Raw genomic sequence first — 12,856 nt, forward strand, 5'->3', positions numbered from 1 at the left:
AGTGAGCCTCCGACACGGAGAGTCCGAGTCCAGTCTACTCTCCCCAGCTTGTCCAGAGTGAAAGATTAATTGCCAAGAGTTCAGCTGCAACTTTTTGCCTCGACAACTTCTGTACGCGGAGACCTTGTTTTACTTTTAAGATTTCATTTTTTCTATAAAACCTTAAAATGGGAAAAAGAAATCATGGAGTATACCGCACCTTTCATCTTATATGGAGAAATTCATAGTAACGGATTCATATAGCACGATGGTATTGGGCAATATTCTGAAATTTATGAAATGGAATAACAACTTCAGATCTGGTGAAAAATAATTTCTCATGCGATAATCTGACTCGTCCGTACCGTCATAGATATTATTGTAAATATTGTAGATTAATATTTAAATAATAACTATTTGCTTCGATAATATTCTATCCACGTATATTTTATAATATCATATTAATAAAGTATTGTTATAATATTTATTGGATAGAGATTAATTTTTTGTTATTGTAATAAAAATTTTCTAGCATTTAATTTATTATATGTTACATAAAAAAAATTACAATATTTGATATGTCAATAAAAATATTAATGTAAGATCAACATTAAATCTTAAGCAGTCATAAAAAGTTCATTTATACATCTATTAATTGTTTATTTATAAACAATATAAGATAAGGAATATATTTAATATAATTGAAACTAACGTATATTTAATATATATATATATATATATATATGTATAATAAATTATAATCGTAAATAAATCCTAATTGTTCAATCATTAAGGTGTTTTTATTTTCTTTTTTTTTATTTACATAAATTGTATCTTTGAATGATAATTATTTTTATATTATTTTGAATATATCTTTTAACTATACAATTTATTTATAAAAAAAAGTAACATAAAAATATTCCAGGACCTTCTTGAGACACTTTCACGTATAACTGAACGAGCAAATTATCTAAAATTAATATGAATTAATATGCATTGTTGATTATTAATAATTTATAAGGATAAGGATATCGATTGTTGGATATTATTTGACATTGTGGGTAAATAATGACCAAGTACATAATAAAATACGTTTGTGAAAATATATTCGATGATAAATAAAAATAAAACAGAAAAACATAGTTGTCCTGTAAAAAATTTATCGATGAAATGTTTCTATTTATCGTTACAACGGCTAATAGGATCATATTATGACAAAAGACATGAAAATATAAAATATAATACGAACAAATAAGAGAATAAATTATAAATCTTAGTTGTCGATTTACCATAACTAGAACAAAAAAGTGCTAATTCCTTATTTCGGTTTTGATAAAATTGTGTTACGCAAAGTTAAACCGAATCAAGAGGAACCTTATTTCATCGTCTGTGTCACTTTCCCTTATGTTTCTTATTTTTCATTTATTTTTTACTGTCTTATTTACATGCATATACGACACATATGTCATCGAATAATCATAAAATTCTTTATACTATGTTAAATTATTAATTAAATAACTATTCTGAAAAATAATGGAGAATTCTGATGTGAGTATAGACATTAAATAACTATTCAATTATGAAAAAAAAAAAAAAAAAATCTTTAACATCGAATTAATTCAAGTTAATGCATTCATTTTTTATGTATTTGAAATAAAGTTTGTAATTCATTCAGAAGCTAACATTTTGGCATCATTTTGTTTATTAAAATTATTATGCACATTATAAATACATATTATTATTATATCCGTAAATAGTAAAAGCATTAACATTTTTGCAGTAATGTAATTATCATAATGATCACTCTAATGACATATATGTTGGCTCTTTATTACTTCGTCATAAATATAATTTCACTTGAAAATAATTATATAATTACATATTTCGTTGAATATTTTCGCAGCATGATTTCCCTAGGTGTCTCTTTGACAACATTCATACGTAAGTTAATGAGAAGTTACTCTACATTTTGAGTTTTTCACTATTCGTTATATTATCATTGCGCGATTGCACGCACTTTTGGGTGCCACACATTTATTTAACTGTACATTATTTTTTTACACCCTTTGCGCTGAAGTAATAAATACACTCGACATTCTATCCTTATCGCTCGTGCCTCTCAAATACCATATATATATATATGCTAGCTCGTAGATTAACATTTTTACATCGTGCGATGATCTGGTAGTGTTGGCTACACTTACTCCTTTGGCTCGATGACGATCACGTGATAAAAATTTCAGACGCTTTTCAGTGTGATTAATGTTTCTGTACTTTGTGCTATAAATAAATAATGTGACTTTATTAGATGTAATTCATTGTTCGTGCTGCATATTTAATCAATAATTGATCAATATGTGCCAGTATTTGATTATGCATCAAACAAAAAAGTTGCTATGTTACTGTAAATAATGTTATGGATAATATACTACAATTAACAGAGACATAATATTTTCGATTTTATCTCTCATGCGATCGAATTTATTCTCTCGATTCTCTTAGTAACTACAAAAATATACTATTTTCTATATCATAATATCAATATACTCGATAAATAATTTAACGGCTTATAATTTAATTATCGTTATTTTATGACAATACAATGTTCAGGAATATACGATGTAATTAGTACATGTATTTTACAGTACTTTTTTTTCAATGGATATTTCTAATCGTAATAGAAAATTAAAAATTTTGTTTAAAATTTTTTTTATACAAAATTCTCTTGTGTAAAATATCAATTTTGCTCCCAATTAAAGCGATCGTTTTTGTTATCAATAAAAAATTTTTAACTCTTTGCAAATATGTTGAGATGATTTTTAGAATTTTATTAGTATGTTTCTTTATTTAAATGTGTCTATAATCGATATGAAATAACAGTAAATTAATCTTTTATCCAACGACATAATGAAAATGTATTTTTCTAAGAGTGGCGTTTTTCAAGCAAATGATAAATTTTTCATCCAAAGATTAATAAATCACGCAAACATCATCGAGGTTTTTTTTATAACATTTTTCATGTAATTATTTTTTATTACCCACATCGGCGACAATTATTCGTTTAGAAAGGTCATTCTGCGATACTCAGAAATTGCAGCAATCAAAATATTCGGTTCTAATAGCTAAGATGTATTTTAATCTTAATTTTTACATTGATTATGATTAAGATTGCAGAACTAAAGAATTTGATTTCTGCAACCAAAAACATTCGTTATCGCGCTTATATTTAATGTATTAATTATCGAATTAACTTATACAACCGCCTCCAACATGAAAAAGTCGGACAGTGGTATTACTCTATTCTTATCACAATTCCTTGAGCAAGAATATAATTAATGACGAATGAACGAGATTTTTAACAGTTGTGATATCGATGTGCAACAATATCGATTCATAAATAGCGATAAAATTTTACTTGAAAACGTCCATGTAGTACCAGATTAGAAATATTTCCGTACTTGTAGAATATTTTCATATAGAGCAATAAACTTGTATCGCCATTAAGAAATATATTTCTATGTACCGTGATAGTACATCGCAATGTCTTGAAATTATACACAAGATATTAATAATATTTCAGCGAATAAAGTGTAGTAAAACAGTTAACAGAGAAAGCTGGTGTATCTATCATACTTATATCAAACCATTTTTATATTGTACAACCTCTACCTTATTTCCAATAAAAAAAAAGATGATAATTAATAGTTTCATCTTTTTCTTTAATCTAAGTGCAATAAGACTCCCAAAAATATATTTACATAATATTTACAGAAAAGATTATGATGCTATTTTTATACATTCTATTTCCTATTTTTTTATTCTCAAAATAATTCTCAATTCAATAATTTAGGTTCTGAAGACTCTCAAATGATATAATTATGGCTTGAACATCATCGTAAATCCATCATACTTAAGGCCAGGACCGTCTAATCGACTACGAAGGTCGAATAATATTATTTAAGTTTTTTATATTATTCATATATATCTGAAAGATATAGATAGAACTGAATATTTACGTATGTTCCCTAATTTCCCGAATCTTGTCACCGTACTCCACCGTACATCCTACTCCTACACATTCGCTTCCGATTAATAATCTCTCTTCTCACCCAGTTTTCGACTAGGCTTATCGAACAAAAACAAACGAAAACAAAAAAAAAAAAAAAAAATTAAAAAAAAAAAGAAAGAAAATAATATATTTTCAACCTCTCTGCTAGATGCATGTGGCATTACAAAAGTAGACATCATTGTCATGTTCCTCTTTAGTCGGTCAACAGTAGCTTCTGCGAATAGAGTCACATAGACTCGGAAGTCCGTCACTGGTTGATCACGCGCAGTCGAGCGAGCCGAGGGAGGCGGGACTGTGAGGTCCTGCAAGGACGAACGGTGGACTCATCGGTGCTCCGCCGCTTCCGGCGCTACTCCCATACAATTCCAGCTCGCTCAGGCTGCCCGAGTCAACGCCGCCGGGTCCTAGTGACCCGCCACCACATTTGTCTGACTTGCCCTCCTGCTTCAACACCATTCGTCGCCATTTAGCCCGGGCATTTTGGAACCATACCTGAAAAATATCGAAGAATAGCGTTTCGTGTAATAGATAGTATTTGATATGTTATTAGTTTAGCAATTAACACAATTCTCTTATTGCCTAAAGTACTTTTGGCCTAAAGTAAACTTTCCCATTGGAATATAGACAAATAAAAAAAATCATGTGTTCTGATAGATAAAATATTACGTAATATATTATTGACGCGATCTTTACAATAAATAATATTTATCCTTATTTAAATGTAAAAATGTATAGATATTTAAGGGATTCGTAAGAATAATATTTATACATTCTAGTATAATATTAATTGTATAAATTGGTAATAAAATTCATATTAAATTACTTTATTGATACAATTAATATTAATTTATAATAGAAAACTTGGTTTATTAAGATATTTTAAAGTAATGTCTGTGTACATGCTATAGATACATTATTCCCATGGTGCCTTAGTATATAAATAATTTCGACGAACTAAATTTATCTATAATAATAAATTATGTGAGATTTTGAATAAAACTTGCAAAAGCAAGTCAAATGCACAAAAAATTAAAACTATGAAAAAAAATTCGTCTGGAAAACAAAACCCACGCTTTTATATATACTCCAGTCAACAGTAGCCATATGCAAATCTTCTGAATACATGAAAACCAAGCAGAAAAAAAAATCAAGACAGATAAAAAATATAGTACGAACAACAGTGGCATTAAAACCTTTCGAAACAGTACATGAGAAGAATCGCCAAGAATTGGAATCCCTTTCCCCGAAGTTTTGTCCCATCTTATCGTCGGGAAGAAGCATTGTTCCATCACGCCGGCGCAGTCTCTCTCTCTCTCTCTCTCTCTCTTTCTCTCTTTCCTCTCTATAGGTGTATATATGTGGTCACAAGTAAAAAGAGAATCGAATAAAAGATCGCGTAACACAGGAGGTAGTCGCCATTTTGAAGATAGTTGCTCCTCCCTCGTTTCTCAGAGACGTTAATATGAATAAGTAAGGTAAATGAAATAAAAAAAAAATTAAAAAATATATATATATATATATATATAATGAAAAACAAAAATGCATATTTTTCTATATGTGCGTAAGATCAGGGAAATCAAATTTGTTGAAAAAGTAGATAAAATTTAATTCACCAAGTTTTCAAAATGTAATTATAATTTTTTTATATATTATAATGCTAATATATAAAAGTATAAGTAACATGATAATGTGACGTCAATATTATATCACACATGAATATATTTAATTAAAATAAAATAAATTAAATAAAATAAAAAGATTTTTTCATTCAAATATATGTTAATTATTTTTATATATTAGTGTAAAAGTTTTATAGTTGCATATTACACGTACAATAATATTTAGAATTTTATTTAAACTATATTTTAGGCATTAATTTACGTAATACTTAGTCCCATTATTACGATATGAAGACTACTTAATAATAATAAAATGTTTTAATTTTAGTTGTTTAATTATTCTCGGTTTGAAAATTAAATTTCAATTAATAAATTGAAGGATATAATTTATCTCACATATTATTAATCGTTCATATTTAAAGTAATATTAGTATTTAATAATTTTATGATTGAAGAAGAGTATGTATAGTGAAATATACATTAAAATGTGCATAAAAATATATAATTCCGTCATACCAAAGAACATTAAATTATATTAATATTACATTTCAGTATTAGAAATAAATTTTGTCATTTCAGTTTTGTTCGTTTGCAGATAAATGTTGTTCTCCCTAGCTCATTTATATGAATTCAAATTTTATTTTTTAAATTCAAAGGTAAACATTATTTTTAGTTGATTGTGATTACACTTTAATATAATAAGCTTTAATTTACTTTAAAATATAGTTTAAATTATATTCATAGTGAATTACGAAGAAAAAGTATCCATTCTATTATAACTAATTCATAAAATTCTATCATGTTACACATTATAAAATAAATGATAATATAAATTTTCATATATAATAATCATAATGTTCATCGTCATTGAGCAATGATTTGAATACAAGTAGACAAAATAAGTTGAAAAAATTTCTATGTTTAGTTTCACATGGCATAAAGGGTAAAAAAATTTCTAAAAAGAAATGCTATTCAACTATATAAATATTAAAAGAATCTTTTATGGGAAAAACTTATGAAAGAGAGTTCTCAGTTTTATTATAAAAAGCTATGTTCTTTCCAGTGAGATTGTGTAGTGTTGCTAAAAAATGAAAAGAACTCGCTGGCAAAGCAACAAGCACAAGTCAAGAGTTTATATTATATTTGTTTATTTCTAAGAGCTTTTTAAGTCAAACATTGAGGTGAAATTATGTTGTAAATAGAGTAGTACCTTAATAAAATTCAAAGTAATTGTCCTTACTAAGCATAGAATTATATTGTTTCAAATTTTCAATTGATTTCAAACGAATGAATTTGTTAATCTTCAAATATTCATTTAACATATCTTGTGCCATATTTTTCTTGCTTTCCAATTAACGATTTCATGAAATAATGAAAAAAGGAGATAGGGAAGAGCCATAAATAAATAAAAATAAAATAAAAAAAAGCGAAAAAGAGCAAGAGGAAGAGAGGGGACGAGGAAATAAGAATCGCGACCAATGAAAGTCAAGCAAGAAAACAGCCGATATGTATGTACGAACCTGCGCCTATACACACATGGATCGAGAGTAAGTATTTGGGTATACGACTCTCGATCAATATCAGGCAAGATGGCGAGCGCCGGGCATCCAAGACACTCCACTCTCTCGTATAGACTCTTTTAAATGAAACGAATACAAAGGTTCTTTTCTCTCCCTACTTCACTACGTCTTTTTGCACTACTCCTTTCTTTCTCTGAGATTTTTCTTTTATTTGCCAGGCACTTGGCCATCTCGTTTACTTTTCCATAATAATTTCCTCTTTACCTGGTCAAATATATTACTATCATTTGCTCTAGTATCACGAATTCTAAATATTTTATATTATAAGAATATTATGTTATATAGTACGTAAACTTTTCATATTGAACTTTTACTGACATTTATTATAATTATTATAGGATAGATGATGACAATGAGTTATTTATAATTATAACAATTTAATTACACGGATTATTTAAATCTAATCGTTTCTTCGTGAATTGTCACTTTCTTGATCTTTTAATTATATTTGGCAATATGGTTCTTTTATTTATGCAATATATGCTTATTTCATTAATGAACTTTATACCAATGAGAAGAAGAACAATGTATATGTTTTTATAAGGCTTAATTACAATAAATTTAGTTAAATTCTATTTATTTCTCGAATTTTTTATATTATAACAGTCTTATAAATCGAAACGATAATTAATTTAAATAAATAAACTATTTCTGATTCACTATTATTAAAGAAAGAGATTTAAACTGATATTCATGTAAAAAAACAAAAACATATAGATTAGTTAATTTTTAGAAATGTTTACTCGTATAGAGTTGATATAGTTATTTTGAAAAAATGATAAATGTTAATTATATTCTCTTAATTATATATATATATATATATATATATATATATATATATATATATTTTTTTTTTATTGCAAACGCTCTTTCATTTTTCTTTGTTTTAATATATTTAAGTTAATGCATTTACAAAAGCTTCTAGAATATGATATTTTTAGTTTATTTTATATTATTTCAGATCAGTTGAAAGAAAATAAGAAATATTAATCTTTCTTCGACATTATAGAATTGCTAAGTAATTTTATATATGAATATTCGAGATACCTTAATTTTATTCTAAACTATAATACGGTACAATTAATATTATGAAGATATAGTAATGATAAAATTTGATTGAACAGCTACAATCAAGCACGGCAAAACATTTGATATTTGCTTGGTGTAGAGAGTGTCTCGCCATATGAACGCGAGCAAGATGTCGAAAAACAAAGAGTTGCGTGCTGAAACATTCCGAAAGGAAAAGACAGAGAAAGGACGAGACAGAGTGAGAGAGATATCTTGAGGGGGCGGGGGAGGGGGGGGAGGGGGGATGGTAGAGAGCGGATTCTTGCCAAAAAAGAGGCACTCGTTGGACCAGTCGTCGCACGGTAGAGAAAGCTCCTCTGGATCAAGAGATGGACTTGCCTACTGTGCTGAGCGATCACCGTCGTCTTCGTCTTCGTCGTCGTCTTCGTCGTCGTCGTCGTCGTCGTCGTCGAGAAAAAGTTGATCGAATGCGAGAACCAATGACCATCGTTATCAGCAGTGTGTCCGCTCGCACGTATGCATTTATTTGAACGAGTTTACTGTGCATCATCGAGTCGGTACTACCAACTCATAACTCATTCTTATTTTCTCGTTTTACGATGCTCGTAAGTAGTACGTAAAAATTAAGATTTGACCGAGGGGGCGATTTGTAATTCGCATTAATGAATCCAACGGTATCGTCGATTAGCATTTAAGAAGAACTTTATTACTAGAGCTCGAATTAAAACAATTTGTTATGTCTGATTTTGTTATGGCAATAATTATAAAAATTACGTAGAATGGGTAGAATAGATTTTCCTAGGGATGTGAAAATTTCTATTCGTACGATCTCTTATGGGCGACACCTAAATGTACAGGTATATTATAATTTATTGGAAAAGGATCATTGATAATTTTCGTATTAAAAGTGTATCATAATAATTAAGTAGACGAAATTCAATATCAACGTACAATCGATGCAGGAACAATATCCTTTATGAATAAGTTGACAATTATTTAAAATGCACCAAGACTCACTGGATGAGTAAAGGATTTAAAATGATTTTTGAAAAATCATAATAAACAAATATACGTAAATAAATTTGATAATTTTAAGGCGTACGAAATGTCAGGATCGAAATAGTTTAAACGATCAAAATCAATGGATGGTGGAATGAATAAAATACGAAACCGTGGGCTTCGTGGATTTCTCAAGAAAACTTGTGTGTACGCTCATTCTACCCCATTGCGAAACGCACGCCCCACCAATGTTCACTTTGATCTTGCGGCGACGGTGTCGGCGCTCTCTTAAAAAGAAAAATAAACCATAATAAAAAAGGATCGCCATTACAACATAGAGTGGCACGGGATAATTGGGCCAAATGCGCGCGAAATAAGCACAAGCGAGCGAACCCCACCAAGGCGCGCACCACGCGTGAACGGCCGCAATAAGAAAATAATGGACGGAAAAAAGGAAAATAAAAGGACAATTAAAGGAACTAACTCCCATATACTAAAATCCGAGCTGGTGATTTATGCCCGCGCCACGTGTACGCGCCACGGGCGTATGTATATGGGGTAAGTCGAGCGCGAGCGCGCGAAACACCGTTGTGGATTGACGAAGTGCCGGGGATAGAGAAAAGCGACGAGCCGTCGACGGAAATATCGCGCGGGGCTCTGAAAGGGCCGAGCGACGTGAGAGTTCGCGCGCGTCGGTCCCGCGCTAATTGGAGGAAGAATATATATACGGGGAATATTTTTATCCCCTTGCTACCGACGCTCCCAAGTTTTCGAAGACGTCCCGGACGCGTGTTTTGCACTTTTCTCCATTTTGTTTTTATTTTTACCTTCTTGCCTTCTTGCATGGAAGATGAAATGAGGAGAGGAAGGGGGGGGGGGAAACAAAAGCAATGAGATATGGGTACAATGTACGTCATGGGGTATGCTTAACTACGATTTTAAATCGCAGTTGTCTGCGTTTTCTCCGAGGGGAAAGTTTTTAGGTAATTTAAGGATTAAGCATAAAGCAAAGCTGGCATTTGTTATTCTGCCTTCATTCCTTGTTTCCTTTTACTCCTCATGTGAAAATGTATACAGTATTATTAAAATACATGCCGAATACATTGTATTAAGGAATTATTCTTCCCATGAATAATCGTTATTTTATACAAATGATATGAAATATAGAAAAATTTATTAATGTTGGAACAACTAAATCGAGACGTTTGTTCATTAAGTAATTCATAATGTTAAGCTTTCAATAATTAATACCATATAAACGGATATCACAAATATATATATATATATATATATATATATATATATATATTGATATAATAATTTCTAATGAAAATATGTTCATCGTGTAGAATAACAATGAAAAAACTATAGAAACCTGAAAGTTTCACTTTCCTAATTATTTTTATTAGAAAATCATTGAACGAAATGGTGAATTTATAATAAATTCTTCAAATTATTATAATAAAAATATTGCAATTTAATTGTATATATAAATAATAATAGAAATCATTTTAATTTCGAATGATATTGTTCATATTTTATTCATGCTCCTATATGAATTTTCTCATTTATTTACAAATATTTACTATTTCTTTTAAGTAATTTTATTTTAATATTTATTAGCGAACAGTACGTTAAAGTTCTTACAAGCATATACCATTGATAATATACTATAGAAAATGAAACGTATGATAATATATTACCGATATGCCTTTAAAGTACAGGATTGTAAATTCTAGAATGAGAAATACATTTCGGATTATGGAATTGAATATTGCAACAAGGAAGTCTTTGTTATATAATGACGACTGATGTTGATGTTGAGCTAACAATATGTACAACATTACTTACTTGTAGCACCCTTTTTGGCAATCCAGTTTTTTGCGAAAGCTGCTTGAGATCTTTAGCATCGGGATTGTGATTGATTGCGAAATAACTTTTCATCGTTCTAAGTTGATGATGTTTGAAACTAGTACGCATGCGTTTTGTGCGGCTATTTGTGCCCGGCATACCGGGAGTACCAGGACCACCCCTGCCGAACGGCATATCGATGTAGTCTGCATTTAAATCTGTAAAATACAATAATAAATAAGAGGTTAATTACTTTCCACTTTAAAAGATTCATATCTTAAAGTAGCATTCTTATACGTGTATTTTTAAGTAGATAAAAACATCAAATTTATTCAATTTTATTATAGATTTTTATTTCTTAATTTGTCCACTCTCCAATCAACGTATTAATATTTTCGGTTTTTTTTTTTTTTTTTTTTTTTTGTCAAACAGATTTGTTTTTAGATTAACCTTACATATCTCTTTTATAGTTTGATATTCAATATCATCTTGATTAGTACTGTTTATGAAATGTTCGAATGTCAAAACATGTTCCTGTGAAATAAAGGAATAAAGTTCTATCGAAGTAAATTGCTTTCAAATGATAATCAGTATAATTCTTATAACTGTATTTTAAGTTTTTTTTTTTTTTTTTTTTTAATAATATCTCACGTTTTTATTTTTAATTTAATAGTGGAAATACAAGAAATTTATCGAATAATCTCAAGCATAACGAATGCCTCTTATAAACTTTGTAAAATACATTTATCAAAATATTATTTAATTATAATCCATTAACATATGATTAAAGCTTTTAATCATTTATTTTACGTTTGTTATTTCAATTAATTATATGAAGTAGTATTTATACCCGATAGTATTATTGGATTGTAAATTATGTCGAAGCAATGTAGTAAAAAAAAAAAAAGAAAAAAAAAGAAAAAAAGGATTAAAGTAAAAATTGCACGTGACCGAGTGAAATCATAATACCTGCAAAATAATTATTTATTTTTGTTTACTAATAGCTTGTGCGTTGTAATTCTAGCGACGCTGTGTAATTCTTGATGCGTATCGCAACTCATTAGCTCTTGGAGCGCATACTCCAGTCCCGGTGTATGTACGAACGAGCAAGAGAAAAGGTAAGAGACAACGTTTACAAGACCAATTACGAGTCTAGGAGGCAAATAGTTCTCTAGCACGATATATAGTAGAGAGAGAGAGAGAGAGAGAGAGAGAGAAAGACGCGCACGCGACCGCTGTCGATAATTGCCTCTTTGATCTTTATTGTGTAAATATATTTATATACTCATGTGCCTACTATCATATCTAATCAACGAATATAAAGAGATCACTATATGCTACCGGTGATACTGGTATAAGCATTTATTTATTCAATTTATCTGGTAATTCAAACTAAATAAATTGTACTGATTATCAATTCTCAATTTTTTTTTTTTTTTTTTTTTTTTTTTTTTTTTTTTTACGAAGTTTAATTAAAAATTTAATTCAGAACTATTTTTGTATAATTATTTATTAATGAAAGACAATTAGAATCATCATATAGTATAATTTATTAATTTATTAATTAGAGAGAGTGAGATACTTATATACCATAAAAATTACAAAAATAAAAATAATCAACATTGTGAACATAAATAATTTAATACAATTATAATATAATGAATTTATGTCATTTTTATACTATAAATTAGTTTTTCTATAAACTGATATTTAAAGGCAGTGAGAACTTT

The 12,856-nt window shown here is 28.9% G+C and overlaps 1 protein-coding gene across 1 annotated transcript in view; it reads right to left on the reverse strand.

The window, feature by feature from the left end:
- Positions 1 to 4,159: 4,159 nt before the first annotated feature.
- LOC105367962 (protein apterous-like) overlaps positions 4,160 to 12,856 on the reverse strand; it is a 50,655-nt gene continuing 41,958 nt past the window's right edge. Inside the window, exons 6-7 of the mRNA XM_011506837.1 lie at positions 11,127 to 11,344; positions 4,160 to 4,540 (exon numbers count right to left, since the gene is read on the reverse strand). Of these exons, the coding sequence (XP_011505139.1) occupies positions 4,307 to 4,540; positions 11,127 to 11,344 (452 nt within the window). The 3' untranslated portion in view covers positions 4,160 to 4,306. The remainder of the gene's footprint in view (positions 4,541 to 11,126; positions 11,345 to 12,856) is intronic.

This window comes from Ceratosolen solmsi, unplaced genomic scaffold, assembly GCF_000503995.2.
Source record: "Ceratosolen solmsi marchali unplaced genomic scaffold, CerSol_1.0 scaffold6, whole genome shotgun sequence".
In the NCBI taxonomy this organism is placed as follows: Eukaryota; Metazoa; Arthropoda; class Insecta; order Hymenoptera; family Agaonidae; genus Ceratosolen; species Ceratosolen solmsi.